The sequence below is a fragment of the Rhea americana genome, unplaced genomic scaffold (assembly GCF_003343005.1).
Source record: "Rhea americana isolate MKP2758 unplaced genomic scaffold, rheAme1 scaffold_258, whole genome shotgun sequence".
Classification (NCBI taxonomy): domain Eukaryota; kingdom Metazoa; phylum Chordata; class Aves; order Rheiformes; family Rheidae; genus Rhea; species Rhea americana.
Genome location: NW_028186377.1, coordinates 617,136 through 641,022, shown reverse-complemented (window position 1 = coordinate 641,022; position 23,887 = coordinate 617,136). Strand labels below are relative to the sequence as shown.

At 34.7% G+C, this 23,887-nt stretch overlaps 1 protein-coding gene across 6 annotated transcripts in view; it reads left to right on the top strand.

Moving 5' to 3' along the window:
- Positions 1 to 23,887, top strand: part of MAP3K4 (mitogen-activated protein kinase kinase kinase 4) — an 80,780-nt gene that overhangs the window by 45,590 nt on the left and 11,303 nt on the right. For 3 of the 6 annotated variants that reach the window (XM_085307412.1, XM_085307416.1, XM_085307417.1), the window contains exons 10-21: positions 1,864 to 2,130; positions 4,057 to 4,206; positions 5,361 to 5,522; positions 6,628 to 6,761; positions 8,585 to 8,663; positions 11,364 to 11,442; positions 13,713 to 13,809; positions 14,714 to 14,830; positions 18,475 to 18,575; positions 19,672 to 19,752; positions 21,415 to 21,606; positions 22,266 to 22,336. In XM_085307412.1, coding sequence (XP_085163538.1) covers positions 1,864 to 2,130; positions 4,057 to 4,206; positions 5,361 to 5,522; positions 6,628 to 6,761; positions 8,585 to 8,663; positions 11,364 to 11,442; positions 13,713 to 13,809; positions 14,714 to 14,830; positions 18,475 to 18,575; positions 19,672 to 19,752; positions 21,415 to 21,606; positions 22,266 to 22,336 — 1,530 coding nt within the window. The remainder of the gene's footprint in view (positions 1 to 1,863; positions 2,131 to 4,056; positions 4,207 to 5,360; positions 5,523 to 6,627; positions 6,762 to 8,584; positions 8,664 to 11,363; positions 11,443 to 13,712; positions 13,810 to 14,713; positions 14,831 to 18,474; positions 18,576 to 19,671; positions 19,753 to 21,414; positions 21,607 to 22,265; positions 22,337 to 23,887) is intronic. The other 3 variants (XM_085307413.1, XM_085307415.1, XM_085307414.1) reach the window with 3 other exon arrangements.

Sequence of the window (23,887 nt, the reverse complement as noted above, 5' to 3'; positions counted from 1 at the left end):
TGAAAATGTACGTGCACGAGTGATATGTTATCTGTTGTYATATCTAAAATTTTATCCGCTTTTTACACATTACCTCTCCTCTGTTTTCCACTTTTAAGAACAACATGTATTTTTGCAGTTAATACTTCATATATTGGCCCTCTAACATCACATAGGGAGTTTAGATTTTTGAAGGAACTCTCAATCAACTGCTAAGTCGTTTTAGAAAACTTTAATTTTGGATTTCAGTAACATCCTAATGGGTTTTACTTTAATCTATAGATAACAATGGGTTTAATGATGAGATATAGCTGGTAATGGTAAAACTGTTGAATGCAGTATTTTGTCTTAGCTTAGCGTTATCCAGTTCTGCATAATAAGTTGGCATTAGAGAAGTATCTCTCACAAAGGGAGGGTGGTCATTCTGGAGGCAAGTAAGGACACAAGCTGGCTTTGAGACACTGAAGCTGTATGCTGACCTGGAACTGCACCCTGATTAGTTGCAGCAGGAGGCATAGATTTCATGGGAGAGGGTGGCTGCATAAGCAGAAAAATCTGGGGAACATTGGGTTGCGCTTCTGAACAATTGAATCGTGTTAGTATATAGARTCTTTCTCCATTTACAACCATGGAACTGAAGAAAATAAAGGTTTTAAAAATTGCCTCTGCAACTGCAGTTTTGGCTGAGTGTACGCTTAGGACATAACTTTATTATAAATGTCGAAAGGTGTGCTATTATTTCTTCTAATGTCTTGTCATTCTCTAGCCAGAGCAGCTGTGTTTATAGAAGCTGTTTATAGTAGCTGTTCTGCGTCTGAGACTGGTATAGATGAGGGGCAACGATTTGAGCAGAGTTGTCTTCAACCAGAACAATACAGGCTATGATGATGGACCAAAAGGGTTTAGAAAAAGAATAAGGCACAGAAATTTTGGATATGAATATCCCATATTCTGACAGATTCAAGATGAAAATAGAGGAAAGACAGTAGACATAGTCAGTTCTGAAGCTAAGAATAAGAAGTACTAGGCTTTTTGTTAGTGACCAGAGGTTTAACTTCAGAAATAGATGTAAGCAGTAGCTAATGTTACTTATTATAATGACATTATCACTGAAATAGTAAGTGAGATGAGGGAGCAGCCCCTCATTTCTAGAACTGTTACAGTCAGGATTGTATTGATCTAGAAAGAGAAGAGAGAWTTAAGTTTTGTTGTTAATTATCTCATTATAAATTGTATGTATCATCTATTTTACTGGTTTTGGTCTGATCTTGGTTCCTAACTCTGTTATAGTATCGTTTCCACTATGGCAGATATAACACAAGACATAGTGTGTTACTAGAAGAAAAAGCTCTTCTTGGACTTTACAATTACTTCTTTTACATTAATAGTCAAGAATAACTATTTTTTTTATAGCCATRTCTTTGCTTAATGTTGTGTGGATATTTAGGGATCCCATGTGAATTTTTCGTGAGCAAGTATGTATACTTTAATGTTCCARTGTTTCTCAGTTTAAAGTGTTGACAGTCTTGAATAGTTTACTACTTCTTTATATATATATATATGTAAAAATATATATAGTGTGTATGTATAAAATATATATATATAAAATAAATAAAGATTCCTTTGAAATAATATGTAAAAAGATAAAGGTGCACAAAAAGATGTTGCTGGATATTGGTGGTGTTTTAGATTCCAAGAAATAATTTATTTTAATTGATTTTGGTTTATAGTGCAAAAAATGGCTGTATGTACTGATTTAGTATGTATATTGCTACAGTTACTTAAGATAGGAATTCTTCCTATTGTTTGAAGGAGATGACATATATCCATTTTGTGTATCTTAGAAGAAACTGAAATTCACTCTTATTTATTTATATTCTACAGGTGCAAATCCCTGGACTCGAGAACTTACAAGTATTTGTCCCAAACAGTATTGCAGGGGAAAAATCTGTGATTTTACAGCTCCTAAATGCAGCTGCAGGAAAGGATTGCTCAAAGGATTCAGATGAAGTTGCATATGAGGCATATTTAGTAATGACCAAACACAGTGGCAAAGAGCATGAATTAGATGACAGTTGGAGTGCCTGGGAAGGTCAGCCAGTCAAAGTAGTGCCACAGGTAGAAACTGCTGATACACTGCGAAGCATGCAGGTAGGTTTTTTGCCTTCATGCGATCTCCACGMTTCCTATAAATGCTTGTCCTTTGAGATTAGCTACAGTATTTTAACTATGATATCTCGTACAGGTAATAAAAAGTTGAATTCAAGCATAGTGGTAGTTCTTGGTTGTGTTAGTACAAGTAGCAAATTCATAGGACTTTAGCATTTCTTAAAAGGATTATTCTTGTAGTGTGCATTTTTCAGGGAAGGATTTCTGTAATAGAGAGATACCAAAAATGTTTACTTGGTGTTCAGCGTCAGAGACATAGGTAAGTCTTAAAAGCTTTATGTTTTAGTAAGAAGCCACTAATGTCCAAGAACATGTGGCTGAACTGTACTTTACAYACTCTTAAGGATGAAACCAATCATCGGGCATTTTAGATGAATTGTGGCATTTAATGTTGAATTTCAGTGGAAACTACTGGATATTCAACAGTTCTGCAGGAAGAAATCTTTCTAGTCACATTTTTCTTATCCCAAGCCAACTGGGGTTCCCTGCCAGTAGTTCTGCTACATTGCAATAACTGAGCCAGCTACAGCTCGCTGCCCCTCCTGCTCTCATACTCTTACGAGCTAAGTGAATCTTTCTTTTGGTATGTTGTGTAGTTCCTTGGGTCTGTACCATAAATGGTCTCTAATATCTATGAACAGAGTTACTTTCCAAGTCACTATGGCCGGCCTCTTAACGTTCCATGAGGGCTCTGACAATTTCAGGCAGCCATAAAATTCACTTCTGTGTATGTTACTGTGTGTATGTGAGGTGCAAGCTTGTTACTTCCTGTTTGTCTGTGGTCCAAACTGAACAGCAGATAACTAGCCATTGATTAGACTTTTAGAATGTCATTGGGCTTTGATAAAAGTTATCATTTCTTTCAGAAAATGAAAACAGCAAGAGATGGAATTTGGTTTGAAAATGACATTCCATCTGGCATATATTAATATACATGGAACACGCTGTGTGTATGTGTAATATTGTTTAAATGTCTATTTTAAATCATGTATTGATAATTAAGGAAGTAAACAGTTCCTCTGCAAGATTGTGTGCTTCTTGTGCTTTACCCCCAAAGAGAATTTTTGATTAAAGACTTTTAATTGCAAACTAAAATATTAAGTTATTATTTTCAAAATATTCTTAAAATAGAAGTATCTTGTGAAAAAATTTTAAAATTTTTATTGCAAAATATTGTTATGAGGGGGGTATTGAAAATCTAGATTGCGTGGGAGTGGTTTTGCAGTAACTTGTTACAGCTACATTTTTTTTCATAGTTCAAAATTGACAGAGCTTAGTATGTGAATCGTAGTGCCGCAGGAAAGGCAACACCATCTGCTACTCTGTGTATTTTTTATAGAGTTCTGCAATATGAGAGTTCTGATTTTCAAAACATTCTTACATTTTAAAAATTTTCAAAATTTGAGCAAACATTATGTAGTAAGCAAACACTATGATTTTTCCCTGTTCAACAATAGCTTTTTGCCCTTGAATGCATTATGTTACTTGGGTAAAATTTGCTTATTTATGACAATTCGTACCTGCAGCTATTTTGAGACAGTATAATCATTGCTCTTAGATACTACCTTTGTATGTGTAACTATTTTGAAGATGATTTTTAATACAGTGAGTACCAAGCTTCAAAAAGATGATCATCTTTCAGGAAATGGATAGTACTATATTTCCCTTGAAAGCCTGCTACATGGTATTTGCTCTGTTAGACTTTTCCCCATAGGATGAACATTTATCAAGCTTGGTTGCCAGTGTTAAGCTTTTCTATATGGTTAAATGTTCTCATGAACAGTGAAGAGAGAGAGGCCATCAAAATTTTAGAATTCAAAAAATAACCAGCTGAGACTTGCTGATAGGGGACAAGTCTTTCTATAGAGAGTTTTCTTTATAAGAACTAGTGGTATCTTCTATTCCTAGGTTGATAACCTCCTCCTTGTAGTCATTCAATCTGCTCATCTTGTGAGTCAGAGAAAAGCTTTCCAACAGTCTATTGAAGGGCTTGTATCTTTGCACCACGAACAGACATCGAGCCAACCAGTCATTGCCAAAGCTCTACAACAGCTAAAGGTAATCAATCTTCCAGATGATTTCAGTCAGAATTGTTTCTTTCTTTGCTCACTGATAAGTAAAAAAAAAAAAAAAAACGTGATTGCAATGTTAATGAAGTATTCTGCAATTGCAATTTATGCAACCTCCATGGAGTATATTTTCGGTACATTTTTCATTCTCTTTTTGGAAGTGATTAGTGAATGTATTTTTGAGTGATATTGGTTATAATCATATTTGTCCGGGCCCAGTGGGAAGCAAGTCCATAGTGCAGCAGAAATGTTAATAAAAGCAGAAGAAATGCATCTTTATATGAAAGGATTATGGAAAGTGTGTGWTTTCATAAAAATAAATTCTGTCAAAACCTATGATCTGAAAGAAAAGGCAAATTTCTCCACCATCCCCATCAGATTTGGAGAGGATGAGTAGTTGGGTTTTTGTTTTGGATTTTTTTTGTGACTCACGAAAGCAGATTTGTTGTGTTGAAGTTGCATTTTCATGGCTGTTCATTTTTTCCCAAATTCAGTAGAAGCTATGTCCACATACCAGAGTGAAAATATCCAAAAGTTTGGTCACATTGCAGATAGTTGTTGTGAAGAAAACGAGACATCACTACACATTCAATGTGAACGCTACAGAATGTCCCCCTTTATTGTGCAAGCGGTCATACTTATAAGCAATCAGAAAGTCCACCAAATCAAAAACCGCTTAACCTTTCAGTGAACTCTTCCATGTCCTGTTTCACCACTTCAGCTCTTACAAGCAAATCCCACAATCCTTTTCTTTTACAGCAACATCACATAATCTTCTGACTTGACATCAATGACTGATGAGTCATTGATTTCACTCAGCTGGTACCAGCAAATCCCACAGATAGTAAAATCACTTCCATTTTTTTTGTCTTTTTTAGCTTTCTTTGAATGAGTAGGTTAACTTTAAAAGCAGACAAACAAGTTGAATTATGATACTTCACTTAGTTATAAGACTTGCACAGAAATTGATGTGGGTGCTGGGAAAATGTTTTTCCAAGACTGAATGAATTGTGAGGACTTTAAAGTACATTTCCATTCAAAATAATGTTATTGTCGTATTCATGGTTGCCTAATCTACTCAACTGTAGAATATAAATATAAATAATTTGATGCTTCCTCCCCCCTTTTTTTGTTGTTCCTCAGAGCGATGCGTTGCAGCTATGCAATAAGATAAGCAGTGCCATTGATAGAGTTGATCGCATGTTCACGTCTGAGTTTGATGCTGAAGTTGATGAATCTGAATCTGCCACTTTACAGCAATACTACCGGGAAGCCATGATTCAGGGTTATAATTTTGGGTTTGAGGTAAGAAAACAAAAAGTTAACAAAAAATTATTTATTTTTGCACAGTTCTGCTAGGAGCTGATAAAGTTCCCATCTTTGTATTGRGGCAAATAAGCTGTTACTCTGAGGAAATATGAAGAGTTTTATAAGAGCATTATAAAAATGCCTGTTCCCTCAGGTGTCTTGTATTGAAAATTATTGAAAAAGAGTGGGTAGGTGTATTGAATTTAGCAAGTTCCTAAAGATTTTTAATGTTACATTGCTCATTAAAGTCTGAATATAATCATAGTCTTGTAGGCTCTACTACTGAGCAGCATATTAGGTGAAATCAAAAATGTTCTTTGATGTTGAACATCATCTATGTAACATGTCTTCTCCCTGTTTTTTCAGCCTGATGTAGGATAATCCTTGCATTTAATTTGAACCTTTCTTTCAAATTTTAACATAGTTCTTATATGCAGTGAATATAGCTTTTGAGTGTCTCCCTAGAGTGATGACCAAGAAATGTCATGTTCAGACACATTCTTTTAATATTTAGTTATTTGATTCTTGTGACCTTTTCATAGGGTGGATGTGGATTTTTTTATATTTTTTTCGTTTTGTTTTGTGGTTTTTTTTGTCTTTTTGGGGGTGGTTTGGCAGGCTTCTTTTGCGGGGGTGGGGTTTTGGGGGCTTTTGTTTTTTGAGATTTTATACTACAGTAACATACTTTAAGGTAGTCTTCTGCAGCTGATATTTCTGACTTTTTTCAATGTACATGTATACCTCATTCCACCTCCCCAATCAAGTGCAAAATAACTAAAAATAAGCATTACTTGGAGGTTCAATCTGTTGTTATATAGCTAAGCATTTATATAAGATGTTTCTTAAATACTGTGTGCACCATTAAACATCAGCACGTGCCCATATACACACAAGTATGCTATCTAGTTTGTATCATGTTCTTTTTAAATGATCCTTTTTTTAATTATGTAACTGCTTGCATAAAATCATTTTGTCTAAGAACAGAATGTGACTGTACCATACTGTAATCTTTTATTAGCTTGCAAATACTCCAGTGGATATTGCAAATGGTATTTTTGTTTTTATTATTAATACATACAAGGTAATTTTTAATTTCTTACAGTACCACAAAGAAGTTGTTCGCCTGATGTCTGGAGAATTTAGGCAGAAAATTGGAGATAAGTATATCAACTTTGCCAGAAAATGGATGAATTATGTGCTAACAAAATGTGAGAGTGGCCGAGGCACTCGACCCAGGTAACAGCTAACTTGTTAATGTCATGGTTGTTTGCGTTACTTTTAAATATCATGCAGGTTTTTTCATGTTTAATTGCTTAATTGTTTTGAACTAGTTCATTTGAACTATTAAGGCTTCTGGCTCTTGAGTTTTGGAGATAATTTGAATACTAAATGCATAAAGCCAAATGAACAGCTGAACTGCTTAGCGAAATATTTTGTCTAGCATCTTGCCTCAAATATTAGCTGACAGAAAATGAGAGGAAAAAGATCACTGGACCCAAGCAATTCAGAGGCTATAATTTGGAGCAAAAGTACTATTTGATCAGATGCCAGTAAAGATTGTTGAATATGCAACAGTCAATATTTGGATATTTTACAGAGAAAGTTTACACAGATGTTGACATAGTTTTATGTCAGTTGCAGGCATATAGGTATAGTTGCTTTATCTTCCTGTACATGTCCTTTCTATTGGTGCCTCCTGAAAGTGCCTAAAGAACCTTCCACAGATGAGGAAGAAATGTTTCTGCTCTGGTAAAAATTCTTCAGTTTTAGGATTATGCATAAATAATAGATTTCTGCCATTGCACAGAAGGCAGTATGGCATCAGGACTAATTCATTTAGAGATAAAGATGTCTTTGAGGATAGTTTTTGTTGTAGTCTAAAATACTTTCTTCTATTTGCACGTGACTCTTTTTCCCAGGTTTAACTCAGAGCATTTTTTTTTCTCATCCATAATGTAAGGATATGGAGGGGTTGAACAGCAAGATTTCCTGCTTTGACTGGGATGAAACTGTTACTACGTTTGTGTAGTCTAAGCACACGAATGCAAGTTTACTCAGTCTGTCAACAGTACTATTTTGCCCAATGGTCTTGTAGATTGTTCTCATAGACTCAGCACTGTGAAATGCTACTGCTAGGTCCTAGTGGAAAGAAAAGATTTACATCATTTTCGAATTCACTACACTAACAGAGAAACTAGGAAACTGACCCAAGCAGAATGATAACATCACTTTATTTAGGTGGTTTTGCAGTATTTGGCAGCTGATGTGTCAGAACTTTTATATAGTTCTCTAGCATCGAAGTAGGTTTCTTACTGATCCTTGCTAGCAGATCACATGTCAGTGATAACTTAGTTTCCTTAAAGCAGGACTAGTCAATCTGTCCAGGGGATAGTTTGTTTTGCTTGGAGGGAGAAAGAGTGGGTAGGTTGAAGTATGCGCTGATAGGGTAGCTAGCCTTGAATGCTAATCTGCATTTTCTAGATTGCTGCTGCTAATTCCAGTAAGTCTGGTGGTGGTGGTGGGGATAACACAGTAGGGGGAGAGCAAGCAACTGAAGACAGAGCCCACTCTAAGAATTTCCTTAGTTGTTTTACTGTACCAGTCTAGGCTTTAAAACTACTGATGCCTATTGTGGTGGTGATCAGATTCTCATGAAATTATAATTCATCTTTTGGCCTTGTTTCAGAAAGAAGAGTTTAGACAGGGGATGTTTGTTTGACTTGTTGCTCTAAGTTGTGTTGAGTGAAATGATATTCCTGAAGGTAGCACCTACATCTGACTTCAGTGGATTGAGATACATCGCATCGTCTGTTTAGTTTGGTTGTCAGTGTCCTGGCTAAGATCAGGCTTTGTCTGAATATAAATTGTCAAAGATCAATACAGATTAAATTTATTACCTTTTATTTATTAATCTATTTTCTTATAAGGTTTTTTTTTCATATTTTCCAGAGAAAAATAAGTAACTGTAATTTATTGTTGTTGGATGTTTTTGCAAATCTGATGATAGTTTTAGCCAAAGAACAATTCTTTTTCTCTGTTTTATTTTTCTTTGAGATTAGATGGGCAACTCAAGGTTTTGATTTTCTTCAAGCCATTGAGCCAGCATTTATTTCAGCTCTCCCAGAAGATGACTTCTTGGTACGGAATAAGTTATTCTGAACTACTGTTTATTTATAAATACATGCGAAGCTATCAGTGTCTGTTATCAGGGATGTTTTCTATAAAGCTGGGTGTGATTATGGATGCTGTTCTGACATACTTGCTCTTTTATATAATTGATGAAGTGGATAACTCGTAGTTTGTAAGATTTTGCAAAGTGTATGGTTGTGAGCATTGATATTAAAATTTTCAAGTTGTTGACAGTTCACTAGTACTGTCTTACTACACTTCGTATGTTGCTGGTACTGTCTTGATGTGTTTGATATCTCTGTCTCTTGGGAATTCTGAGAGCAGTTTTTCTGCAGAATAACACTTTAGAGTAGTCATAACGAACTTTTCAGACTTATTTTAGCACACAGTTCATTTATGGTGTGAGTACAAAATCAGAATTATTTAGAAGAATTTCTTAAAATCATGCCAATGATTTAAAGTACCTCTCTCTTGTTTTTACTATGAAAAAAACAAGTAGACTGACTAACTTTTCTGTGCTCTGCTTTCCTTTTTTTCCAATGGAAATAAACTCATGAGAATTTATTCCTCTAATCTTGATTCAGTACAGTAGTGCAGAGAAGTCAAAGTACAGTTGCCACAGAATCGGAGAATACAAGTGTTGCAATACCACTTGCTTTTTATTTCAGAGATCCAAGATCTTTTTTATTTCAAGATAATATTAAAAGGCATTGCTAGACTTTGCAGTTTTAATGTTTTTTCTGCTTAGTTTTCTGTTTCCTACTCATGTTGGAAATCCATGTGACCATAGATGTTTAAGGAACTGTGATATAACTTTAAATGAACTGTTTTCATAAACTTGCTTCAGTGATTATTTCTGCAAAATTTTTAATTTTGCTATCTCTTGAAGCACAGCAGCATTAATCCTTTGATTAATGACAATGCATTGCTACTGAATCACTTTTGAATGAGAGCATAATTCAAGATGCAGTATGAAATAACACATTAATCTTGCTTAATACCAAAACTATATAATTTAGTTTTTTCACTACATATRTTTCTATCAAGACCGCTCAAGTAAGTTTATCGTTCTGTCCTATCTATGTGTTGCTGTGAAAAGTTGTCTGTCTAAACGTTTTAGCTTTAGGAAGTAGCCCCTCAGCTTTTATTTACCTATTTATTTATTTGTTTGCTTTGGCACAGTTCCCAAAGCAGCTAGTATTTCAAGGAGTAATACAAGTGTGTTTTAGTGATACAGTCTTTTTAGAAGTCTCTGAAGTGTTTTGGGGGGGGGGCTTGTAAGGAGAAAAAGATCTCAAAAACCTTATGTGGCCTTTGAGATAATCGACTGATAACTGTCTCCGAAAAATGGAATTGATACCTTGGTGTGACCTTGACAGAGCATTAACAAGCAATCAAGCATTTTGACTACCAGTTATCAGAGATACCATGACACTTCTTCAGATGGTGCATTTTTACGACAGAGATTTCACATTTACCAAGAGGAGAATTCAGAACCAGTGTTATTTAAGTTTGAATAAAATGAGACCTTCTACTAGTATGAGAGAAAGTGGAGGAACCAAAACCTTAACTGCATTTCTGGACTTTAGCTTGCTTAGATTGGATTGCAGTTCTGAAGAGCATCATTTGAAGCCACTGCAATGATTTAATCTGACTCCTGTATAATGCAGGTTGTAGCATTTGCCCTAGAAAAGCCAGTGACAATCCTAATCCTCTATTTAAACAATACAGGATGTTGTGGAAGGACATTGGGAAGGATATAGATTTGAAGTATAAAGCATCCAGCACATCTTTTGATGAGCTATTTCAATCCCAGACTAAACCACTTCTTTAAACACAAGATTTTTTTTTCAGTAAGCCTAGCTTCATGTTCTATCTCTTTGTTAAGTTTTTGAATTTCTGGAAGAAGTTTTGGCTGGGCTGAATGATCAGTATATAGAAGTAGCCTTCAAAGCTAGTAGCAACTATACCTAACAACATGATCATTTTAATTCATTATTGTGAGGATACATTTTATCCCTTATGTTCTGATGAGTAAATTGAACAAGAGCAAGATTTAATAACTTGTCCACAGTTACATTCACAGTAAAAAGTATACCTAGCACTCAAACTTGGATTGTTTGAACCTCAGTTCAGTGATTTAGCTATTAAACATCCTTTGTGATTTAACTGTTAAATATCCATTCCTGGAAGTTTTGGTAACTTCATGGGTAAGTTAAGAGAAGCGGATTTCTTTTAAGATGCAGTGCTCCATATTGTTATTTTACAGATTTTTATCATGTGATCTGGGCATTATATTCTTGCCTACTTTTTTTGGATGTTCTTTCTTTAGGGGGGAGGGCAGGCAGGCAGAGGGTGTGGCTACACCTTTTTGATTGATTATTTTCAGTAAGCATGGTCTTTAATTTTTTGAGAATTTTTTTTAGCTTACGCTAATTATATAGTATGAAATGTTTTTTATAATATATTATTGTTCAGTTCTCTTGGATACTTATTTTGCAAGGCCTTTATTAGCTAGGACTTTGTAGTTTAAAAAAATCAAAAGCAAAACCTAAAGTAGATTCAAAAATTTAATATAGATTGCAAGGGGTAGTATTTGAATGATCATGTTTTAAAGCAGTATCATTTCATTATTGTGTCATTTATCATGTGATGATGAACTATTTTGTAATGTAAAACATAACAGCTTTTCTTTTTTGTCTTTTCTAGAGTTTGCAAGCTCTGATGAATGAATGCATTGGCCATGTGATTGGAAAACCTCATAGTCCTGTTACAGGTTTGTACCTTGGTAAGACAGAAGTTACTAACATTTCTAGGGCTTTGCTGCTGTTGTTACAGAATTTTGATTGTAAAGTCATTTAAAATGCTAAAAATAGCAATAAAAATATTTTTCAAACTTTTCATGATTGTTGATATGAACCATTATTGCCTGAGAAAGTGTAAATACGTGGTGGTTTTACATGATTTGAAAGCTCTAAATGTGCTTTTGTCTGATTCTTACTCTTGAGTCTCTGTGAAGTCTCACAGATCTTTTGAAAAAGGACTATGTTTTTAAAGGTGGGGTAAGGAAGTGTTTGTAACTTTAAGACGACAGTCACAGCTTCTCCCAGCATTTCATTGTGGCACTCCAGATATTCAGAGTTCTGACAGATTTTTACAGAAGTATTAAGGTACAGAGGAATTAGTTCTGATGGCTCAAAATAGAGAAGTGAGAAATAGTTTTCTAATACAATAAAACTTGTCTTAATGTAAAATATCTTTGGCACTAGGGTGAAATCAGCATATTTAATTGTTTATCTTGAGAAAAGGATGTTTCCTCAGCTGTGCTTCTTCTTTCTCAACACTTTTCTCTTCCTCCTACCAAGTCCACTGGCTGGTTTAAATTTCAAAATACTGTATTTTCTTCCTGTATTTCTCTTGATGTCCACTTCCAGCATGGGGGTGTGGCAAAAGAGGTGAAGAGAAGGTAATTTGACATGGCCAGGAGGAATCCTTTCATTAGCTAAGGAAAAATTTMTTTTTTTTCAGTTTTGATATAATTTTGATGAGACTCTTATAGCTGAGAAACCTTTCCCAGTGAAATATAGGCCAATCTTATTAAAAGGAACGTTGTCTAAAGTAGATTGCACCCAGATCCTGAACTGTGATATAAAAGCTGTACATTCACTTTTGATACTGCTATTCAGAGCAAGGCTCATTTTAGATAAATYATTAATATGATAATCTCAAAATATTGAAACCTTAAAATGACGTTACGGACACAGCTGATCACACAAGCTAAATTGCTCAATAGCTTTTGGCTCAAAGGCACAGGTGGGAATGACATGGACAGATGGCACAGGCTTGAACAGCCAGCTGAAACTTCAATATGTATGAAATAAGCATAACTAAGTAGAAACTACATCCTGGCTGCATGTGTTGCTGGTACCTCTTTCTATCTCATGATCAGGAGAAAAATAAAAATTCCTAGTTCCGCTTGCATACCATGTTGAGAGACTTTAAACCACTGGATCTTTACCCCCTGTCCAAAAGCTGAGGATCCAGTTGCGTTCAAGCTGTTGTGTATAGATTTTTGGCTAGCTCAGGGTCCAGCTGCTTGTTTTTTGTTGTTTTTTTTTTCCCTATCCTTTACCTTTGAGAGGCAGCTCATGTCCAGGTGAGTGGATTAGACCATGCCATCTGTTAGTACCTCCGGGAGCTGTAACACACTTGGACCAACAGCTGGCTCTGTCTTCTTTTACTTTTCCAGGTACTGCAAACATGGCATAAACCCAGCTCACTCTGAATAACCCCACACTTTCAGAAAGACGACTTGTGACCCCATCTTCTGTGGGCAGCCAGCTATCTTATGTCATGATTGCAACTATCTTTTTCAGGCYAATTAAGTAGAGAGTGGGGAGAGGGGAAGGCACTGGTGACTGCTTCTGTGGGCACTGCGTGAGCTTGGCATAAGGACAATGATGACTTATTTGGGTATTACCCTGTCCCTTTGTGCTCTTTCTATAAGGCAGACAAGTCACCCACAGCCTGTCAGAAGGTCATGAGTATGGGTAAAAATGTCTTGGGTTTTTTTTTCCAGCTCATTTGGGTTTCTGTTTTTGTCTGAGGAAACTTAATTTTGATGCAAAAGGAACATAATACTACTGTTCACTTATTAGCTCTTATTTGGTTCATTAATATTTACTTAGCAATAAGATAACAAAGCACACTTTATCTGTGAAGTTGAAATAATGAGCATGCTGTTTTAGTGAAGTAAATACATACATCTTTTTGCTAGTTTTTCATTCTCTTGACAGTTTTAATTATTTTACAGAAATGAGTTACATGATATAATAATATGAGTAACAATCTGTACAGCCAAAGATAAGTTAAAATGGGAATAATTAGAGACTTATAAGTCTCTAATAATAAGAAGAAAATATGTACCTATTCATAGTTAACTCTGGAAAATAGCAATTTGTTTTAATTTTTGTTGAATCTCAAAATTGTATTGTGAAATGATCCTAAACAGGCTTTTTCTGACATCTGAATAAATGAGCCATTTTTTTTTCTTTTTAGCTATTCATCGAAACAGTCCCCGTCCTGTAAAGGTACCTCGATGCCATAGTGATCCACCAAATCCTCACCTTATCATTCCCACTCCTGAAGGTTTCAGGTATTTAGCGTTAGTCCAGAATTCTAAACTCTAGTTTTAACTTCTTTTGGCAATGCTGGTCCTTGAGTGAGTAGGACACCATTTCCTGTTGTAGGCAAATCAGCTTGGGGGCAGGAGGGAGGAAGGCATGTTAGCGATCTAGTGATTTTTATAGATCTACTTTTAAGGGTAATATGGTTTGTTTCCATCCCCACCCTTTTTTAAATTTATTTACTTACTTTTGCAGTTTTTATTGGTGCATGCTTTCCAACTTTGAAGTCTTATTCGCTTTGTTTTTCCTGAAAACATTGTTGCAATGTAACAAGCTTTAGTTCAGTGAAAACTGCTCATTAACAAGCCTTTATTTCCTCTCCACTTTGAGTGTCTGTGACACTTGTCTGTGACAGTGCTTTTCGTAGTTTAGCTTAGATTTAAAAATGCAGCATTCTGGAATATGGTGGCATTTCTGCATCATTAACAATCTGCTATGAAGAAACTTAAAACAGTGGGTGATTTGCTTCCCTTTAAAAGAGTTGACTGAGAACTAATGCAAAAATACGTATTTTTTAATTTCAAAATTAATTTTGCTGTGCATCTTTTTACACAAACAGAATAAGGGCCTTGTTTTACAGGAAGAGTAATATAGGGTCAGAATATGTACTACATTTTTGGAAGTTGCTTAGATGTGGTGCTACTTTAAAGTTTTGAGGGAGGGGTTTATTTTAAAGATTATTATTGTGCTCATGGACAGCTCCTGAAACTTCTGAGCCCCCAAATTATTTCACAGGAAAGTTTTTATGTACTTGAAAAGCCTTTAAAACTAGGCCTCATTATGCACATTTCAAAATCTTAATTTTAAACTAAACTTTCAACTCCATTCACTTTTTTTCCCAACTGTTCCCTGAAGTTTTTCTTCTTGCTACAGCACACGGAATGTCCCTTGTGATGCACGGAACCACTGCAGTGCTGCTGTCAGTCGCCCCGCTCCCATCGGTAGCGACTCAGCTCAACCCAAACCTGTCAGCAGTGCAAATGAGACCAGGTAGCTCCACTCTATGATGCAGCGGTCTTACTCAACTTATATCACCCATGTAACTCTTTCCACGTACTTGCATTTCAGTAGATCATTTGCACTGTGTATTTCTGTCCCATCATGTGTTCCACTGGCTCCTCCATTCATGTTTGGCTTAAGCAGAATATTATATTGTGGAAGTAGGTGATAAGACCGCACTCATTTAAAATGTCCARACAATATTGTAACTTAAGCATGTGGTTCTCAAGCTTTGGTCAGTAGATTACAAATTTGCTCAATAAACATGTCCATAAAAGTAACATGTGCTGATCAGTTCCTTGGTATAACTTCACTATATAATTAGTCTTAACAGTCTGTATTAAGATGACTATAATATGCAGATTAGCCCAAATTCCCTTTTTTTTCTTTCCCCCTCCTGCCTTTTTTTTTTTTTTTTTCCCTTTTTTTTTTCTGCCCAACAATTTTGGATTTATTTCCAAACAAAAAATTTTGAACAAGCTGTATAGTGGGAAATACAGAATTAGATTTGAAAAGTTATTTATTTATTTACTTATTGTTACACTTATGGCTTTTTAGACTTGTGCAAAATAAACTTAGGACCAAACAAACCACTGCTGTATCAGRGTAGTCCTCCTTTTAGAAGTCATGAGTGAATTTTTGGCAAACTTGTATCAGTATCCTTCTTGCTTTTTCGCCTGTCAGGATTTTGCTGTCACCTTTTAGTGTTGGTATTCTCTCTTCCCACATCACGGAGAGACTATTGACAAATCACAAGTCTCCCAAGTTTTTTAAATTTACTCTTTCTTCTGCACCTCTGACAGTGAAAACCCTATGAGTCACATAATGTCATAATTGCTTTTGGATTCTTATTTCTACTGCAAAGTGCCAAAAGCACCATTATACAAAAGAGATTCTTATGAATGAAGACATATGATATGACTGTTCTAAAGAAAAGAAGTAACAAACAGTGAAGGGGCAATAGACTGATAGTGACCAAAGTGAACTTGGATATGACTTGATTTTTCTGAATTATTTGTTTTTTAATAAATAACACTCAGTTGTTAGTCAGCAAACTCACATTTTGTAGATTTGATACAAAATGCACAGGAGAAGCGTGCGCTTAGGTGTTAAGAGGGAAATAGATTGCAATTTTTTTTTTTCTTTTTATAAGATCCTTCTGCCACTTTCTTATCTCCTAAATCTGATCACCTTATGGTAAGATGCGACTTGCCTGTAGACATGCAAGCTGTCAGTCCAGGCTCTTTGTTAAACATGTGTCCTGCATTTTTTTTCATTCARACTATGTCTTTATTATGTATTTATGTGTTTCCATTTTAAGCCTTCTTTTAAAGGAAACAAAATAAGCAGTAGTCTCCAGTGCTATGCACTTGAAGAATCTTTTTCAGGTTAGTAACATTCTAGAGACTTATTTTCACTGAGAAGTTCTAGGAGCTTCATACAATGACAGGGTAATGAATAATTAGTATTTATGATTCAGAAAAGCCAAACACAGGACTTGTTTATTTGATTATTATTTTTATTTTGCATGCAATATAAAGTGAATTTTTACTAAAGTATGTAGACCACTTAACCACTTAAAGAGACAAGGGATATCTTTATTGGAGGTTATTTTTTCAGCAGGGAGATAAGAGGCCAATTTTTAGTATTTGTAGTTTTTTTTTTTTTTTTTTTTTTTTTTTTTTTTTTTTTTTTTTTTTTACTTCACTGAATGCATCTGTCATGTTTATTATTTGGCACACCTGAATACAATTATATATTCTTTTAATGCTTTCTGTATGTCTCTCTTACAGAAGTTTGGTCAAAATGAGAAGCTTGACATTTTGACAGTTTCTTCTTAAAGATAGCTATTGGTAAAAAAGGAAGGGGAGTTCTACTTAGTTGCAGCCAATGCACATTGTTTTCATGGATGGTAATACGAAAGTTGCAGTGAATGCATGGCTTTAGTCTAGTTGTCTAGATCTGTTTTTCAAAGACTTGGGTGTTTGTTTTTTTGTTTTGTTTTGTTTTTTTCAGAGCTGTTTTCCCGCTTCTGATAGTTGTAGAGTTTCCTGTATATTTTTATAAGCACATCCTAGATTTTTTTAATTAGTGTTATTCTATTCAATTTCCTGCACTACCTGGGAAGTATTTTAAGAATAACTTTATTGAAGCAGAGATGTGGAGTTTTGGAGTTTATTCTTGTTTGTTTTTAAAGGAGAAGACAAAATATTACAATAGAGACAGCATAATGCATTTATAAAAAACTTCTGCAGTTAATATAGTCAGAAAAAAGTTGCAAACTTTGACAAGTTGTAGTCCTAATTACAGGTTTCATTTGTTTTGTACTCAGAATGAAAAATTGAATCTGTCTGGTCAAGAAAGTGTATTTTTCTCTGTTTTATTTTTGTTTTTGTATGCAAGAAACATAGCATTTTAATGCTGTGATAGCACAGAAACAGAAACTTTTTACACTTTCCAAATGCTTGTTAGACATTTATGACATGATACAGATGTGTATAAAAGGTAGACTGTAGGAACTTGATAAATCAGTTGCACTAGGCAGTGCTTGGTGCAAAAATGCCACCATAGTTCAAGTTGTTCTTAAAATAAATAGATCAGTAAATAACAGTTTAGTATAACTAGATAGTAAAATCCAAAGCAGCAATACTCAATTGTTTATGCTGCGCTTTCTGATTTTTTTTTTGTATAAATTTGCACTATGTCCATACTAGTAACATCTAAATGTTGACTTTGTGAGCTAGCTGAGGTTATTACTGATCATTTTATATTTATCCAGGGCAGAAGCAGAAATTTAGTGAGTCTCCTTCTCTTTCGCTCTATTTCTTTATCTAATAACATGCGCACAGTTATTATGGACACAAGCAATAACAGACAAAGGGATTTTAGGCACTTACATTCAAAATTTTGATACCGAAGCTCCTGTGCTCAGCTACTACCTCATTCGAAAGGCACCTATTTTCAGTAGATGTTTTAGTTTTTCTTGTTTTTAAGTTTCCTGCACATCTAAAATTCTTGCTCTTCATCTGCCCAGAATAATCTAAGCCTTTTTGCTGTTAACACTGAACATCCTGAAGAGTTCTGCTGATTTTTCACTGGTTCAAGTTTCTGGCCCTTCTCAACCTTAAAGATCTGATTGGCAGTATTAGGGAGTGCAACAGAAACRTTATGTTGAGAATATTGCAGGAATGGAGCATCTTGGGTTTTAGCTTCTGTTTTCAGGAGGTTTTTGTATGTAATATTTTTTATTGTTATTATTACTGGATAAAATATGGTCTAATCACTTCTGATTGCTTATTGAAACCTGTCTCAAGCTGTGTTCTGCAGCAGCTGTTTTTATTACTATGTTAAAAATCAGTAATATGAATTCTACTGTTGTAAACAAATAGCAATTTCAAGTAGTGAATGTTTTAAAAGCTTAGATCTTTCCATAACTAGTGGTACTGCTAAAGGTAATATGAAAAGCTTTCATTTAGAAAAAATAGTATATAAGTTTGCCTCTCAGTGTTTGTTCCATGTGCCTTTCGTGGTCCATCTCTTAGACTTCAGTGATTCTTTCTCTTTGAAACTAAAATAAAATTGTCATTGATAATTATTAGTGCAACACTAATTAGTAAAATGGCTCTTTTTGACAGGGGTTCCAGTGTCCCTGAAAATGATCGACTGGCTTCAATAGCAGCTGAATTGCAGTTCAGGTCCCTTAGTCGTCACTCCAGTCCCACTGAAGAGCGAGAAGGTGATTGACCCAATAATAGATTGTGACCTGGGTCTGTAGATAATTTGTGATTAACGTATTTCTCTCTGTTACCAGTTCTTCCCCTTTCCAAAATTCTGTCACCTCCCATTCCAACAAGGCTTTTCACGTGTAGATTTTTAACTTCTAGGCTTATGTTTTCCAATTAAGTTCTTCTATCTTCAGACATATTAACTATTCTCTTGCCTTTTGCGTTGTTTCTGAGTTGTACCTGGAGGATTTTTTTGTGTCTTCCTAAGTTACAGTATTCACAGTGAAATGGATAACGTGGTTGCTGAATTATCTGTCCCATTAGACAATAAATTTGTTCTACGTTCCGTTAACAAGGCATGATTTAGATCCTTCAGGAGAGGAAAGAGTTTTCTGTCCTCTTTAACTGCTGCTGCAGTAGTTGTGCTACAGATGCTTGTAGTATTGTTAATTGAATCTAGAAGGAAAGGACGGAGTGAGTGACTTGATCTCTTGGTCACTGCTCCTCCTTCAGCTTTGTCCAGCCCTTATATATGTAATATTTATTACAATAAATACCTTGAAACATTGATTATTATGTTAGTGTGTTCCGTGCAAATTAAAATTAAGTATTAAATCCTAAATGGAACAGAATTGATATTGTCATCATCCTGCAAGATGAAGCAGATATTTAAGAAATAAATGTCTTAAAATATATACTAAGAGCTTACTGTTAGGAAGGAACATTGAAATGTTTATTCTCTTTTTATGTATCTGTATGAATGGAAAACTGGTATGATACAAATATTTTTTCTAAAGAACTTCAGAAGCTTGTTTTTCCTACAGACTTGTAACTCACGTTTGAATTTGAGTGTCCTGAATTGAAGTTTCCCTCTGTTGAGGAAGAGTTAAATCATGTTTCAGAATATCATTCATAATGTGTTTTTTTTTAAGATAATAATTTGTCTTTGAGTTCAAGAGCATACATTGCTATGTGGTTGCCTCATACACCTGGGAGGTGTATTTATCCTGATATGCAAGATCTCAGCTTCTGCTGAATATGGTGGCATAATCCTTAAAAGTAATATGAGAACAAGCCACTTCTGTACTCATGGTACTATTTCTCTAGAACCATCATATCCAAAAGGAGATTCGAGTGGATCATCTCGGCGGAGTTGGGAGCTCAGAACTTTAATCAACCAGACCAAAGGTAGGAGTCTAGGAGTCACTGTAATTTAATGTTTCTTAAACTAGCACTGTATTGAGAAACTGAATCTTAATGCTGATTGTGAAAATATTTTCACAGCTTTGCACATAGGAAGAAAAAAAAATCCTTTTTTTTTTTTTTTTTTTTTTTTTTTTTCTGTATCAAATAGGTCCTTGGTCGCATGCTTCACATGCATTCTTTGTAAAGCCAACTCTTAATTGTTTTTTTTTTTTTAAGTTAAACTGCTAACAAAATCCCAGGTGTATATTTTGTGGAGGAATTATTTAGATCTCATAAAAGTAATATGTCTTCAGTTACTGAAAGATGCCAGCAGTCTTGTCCTACTGTTACTAAAGTACTATTACCACTATAGGCATTGTGGAAGTTTACTGTCCTTCAGCCTTGTATCTCATGGCTGAGAATGAATGCTGACAACAGGAAGTATTTTCTAAGATCTCTCTTTCATACGGGATTTTTTTCTTATTTTGATGTCTGACAGTATGTGAGTTATCCTGCAGCATTTCCCAAGTTCAAGGCTCTTACAGGGCTCCTTCTCTCTGTCCTGCTGGTTATTTATGAAACTTAAAGTAACCTGATTTCCTCTAAGACTCCTATATTTATGTATGCATTTAAGCATATAGCTTGCTTTCTGACATTCTGGCAGGCTAGAACCGTATGAAACATTTGAAAAAAAATGTTTCCTGCAACACAAAGAACTGTTCTCTTGCTAAAACATCTGAAAAAAAAAAAAAAAAAGAAAAAGGGTATGTTTATGACATGTGATGTTATCCTTTTGCTGTACTCAACAAAATTGAGGTTTCATTGGCATGTCCTCTGTGATTTTGGTCACTAGGTTTCGAGAAGGATGTGGCTTAGGTGGAGAGAATACAGGAAAAACTACATTTTTTTTTTTTCTGAAATCCAGAAGACGTATTTTCTGTTTAGATCATTAACTCTAAGGAACGGGGTTTGTTTAATGTAGGAAGAAAAAAGAATGAGGGAAAAATAAAAATTTCTAGAGGGCTGCTGCAGAAGGAACTGGTTTTCATATCCACTGTGGATAAGACAAGAATTTTGGTTCAAAACTGCAATGAAGGAGATTTAATGTGGATGAAGCAATATGGATTGTCAGTGGGCTATGGAAGAAATCATTTGAGAGTGTTTCAGTAATTCCATCTTTGGAGGTTGTTGGAAATCAGTCAGACAAATGTCTGTCAGCAGTGGTAGATGTATAGTTTTCTGCTTTATAAGATGGAAAGGAATTAATTGGTTCTTGAGACTTCTTCCAACCTTACTTTCTAGGATTTTGCTTCATGCTAAGACTTTAAAGCTGGAGTTATATAATTCCTCTAGATCCTTGAAATAAGAGATACTAAGATAAGAGTTCCAAAAAAAACAACTCATATTTCAATGGAGCAAAAACTCAACAGAGTTATGTTTAACATAGTTCCACTACCTGTCTGTGATTAATTTCAGGCCAAATGCAAGGAAGTGCATTGTATTGATAGATTTAATTTCCTTTGACAGGTAGAGGATAATTAGAAAAATAAATTAGACTCTCAAAATAGTTGTATTTTAATTCAAAGCACTTCACAGGATATCAAAAGGTGGCAAATGAATATAGAAATGGTGAATCAAGGAAACTGTTCATCACTTTTCTTTCAGACACTGCTTCCAAGCAAGCACCAATTGAAGCTGTTCAGAAGTCTGTTCAGTTGTTTGAAGAAAGGAGATATAGAGAAATGAGGAAGAAGAACATCATTGGCCAAGTTTGTGACACCCCAAAATCTTATGATAATGTCATGCATGTAGGTTTGAGGAAAGTGACCTTCAAGTGGCAGAGAGGAAACAAAATTGGTAAGTTTTTTACACATTCATTTATCAGACTAAAATATCAAGCTGAATTTTGAAAGGATATCTAAGACAATCTTTAAAATTTTTGCATCTCTGAGTAATATCAGCTTTAGTGAAATCAGAATGTCAAATACAAAATACTATAACAACTAGTATTTTCTTTATGTAGAACTTCACTGAAGTCTTCACTGGTCAAGTAACAAGAAACAAAGATGGAAAATAATTTTATTAGTACAATTAGTTAAGTATGATCCTGTAATTCAGCCCTGTAAAAAATTGTAATGAGTTCTACTTTTGGAAGAACTGTAACTTTGAACATAAATAAACACAAATTTTAATGGATTTGTTTCCACTGACACTGTTTTCCCACACATGAGCATTATTTCCTCACCACTTGCAGTCTGTGGGAAGAGCCTCATATTCATCAGTATTTTTCCAGGCCAAGCTGTTAATGTAATGTGTTTACTTCTAATGAACTTGAACTCAGCATTACGAATGTAGTATTAGATGTTACTGGTTCAAATCTACTGGAAATTTAAAAAGAGAATAAAAGTAAATAACCTTGGCAAGCTGAGAAGTTTTCAGTCAAGTATTTTCTTATTGCAGTTGATATATATGTCGGATATTAAATCTAGTGGAGTTAATTTTTCTTATTTTTGCAGGTGAAGGCCAGTATGGTAAAGTTTATACCTGTATCAGTGTTGACACTGGGGAACTGATGGCTATGAAAGAAGTGAGTAATCTGTATATAAGAATCACTGCTGCCTTTTACTTCTTTCTGTGAAGCAAATGTATGTGAGCTAGTGGGCATTCAGGTTTTCTGAACCCTAATGTTAACTATTTGGAAAAGGATGGGAAGACAAATTGCTACATCATTTGCCCAACTCTTCCTCCTTGAATACTTAAGCTTTTTCTTTCAATTTACAACTTTCAAGTTAAATGTACATAAAATAGATATTGTTTTTTTTACTAATCTCACAGGGATGTGTGAACTTAATGAATACTTGCTTAATATGTGTGAACTCCCATGAAGAGAACTTAAATTATTTTGGAGAGAGTTTTCTCATTACTGAAGACTGTACAGAAATGTGTATCTTATTTTACGGTATTTCATCTCACATTTTATTCCTTTCTTCTTCATTCCTTAGAGAAAAAGATAGGAAGTGTCACATCAGATGTTTTTCAGCTTCTCCTGTAGTTTAAGTGAGCTAGGCTGAGTCACAAAACTGTTGACTAACCTGGTGGGTACAGAAAATTTAATTTTCAGTATAGAAGTAAGTAAAGCTGTGTAGGTGTAGAGATCCCTTTCCCTTACAACACCTTATTTGTTAAAATATGTGTATTGTTTAGTTCTGTTGCATTTCCACATCTTCAGACAACGTGAGTATCAACTGTTCACAACAGTTACCATGCCAGCCATTAGGTGCTAGAGCACTTAAAGAACTGGGTCGTAAAATACAACATACGTTATACATATATGTGATCTCTTAGAGGTATGAGAAAGCAGGACTGGATCTGTGCTTAAGTATTTGTACCGTTAGTCATCCATTGACTAAATAATACCAACATTTGAAAGTTTTTTTTTCCTGATGCTGCTGAAAGGAATGCCATTCCTTCCACCCTTCCTCTCCCCCATTAGGAGCACTCTCTATTTCTGGAGTTTGAAGATGTTTTCTAGATGCAGGTGCTTTTTACAGATTAGTATGTATCTGTTCTCCATGAGAACGTTTAATAGAACTTAAAAATAAGAGCAAATGGACCTTGCTTGATGGACATTTCATTAGTAGGCCACATATTTAGTACACTGCTTTTTCTTGTGGTATTTTCCAACTGCTGGATGTGTATGACCAATACAAAGCATTGATTTTCACTGTGAGCTTAAATACATAGTGTGTTTACATTTTTCAAAATAAAATGGTCTTCTGATCTTAAGAACACCTTGGGAGAATATTTTTTTTTTCTTTTTAACCTGTTTGAAAACATAGAGGGTTTTTTTGTAGGTTTGTAAAAGAAATATTTCTTCAGACTTTACTGTTTTAACTACAGTGTCTTTAAAATATCTCTGAATGACAATGAAAGTACTTTAGTACAAATACCCAGTATGATAGCTTTGAAGTGTTAGAAAATATATAAAATACTTGAGTGTCATCTGTCACTTTTATAACCTCTGTGTATTTAATCTTATCACTAATGAGTACAAATCATATACTGGAATTGTACAGAACAAAGTAATCATAATACTTTAGCAACCAAAGGTAAAATGTGTGCATTTATTTTTCTAGCA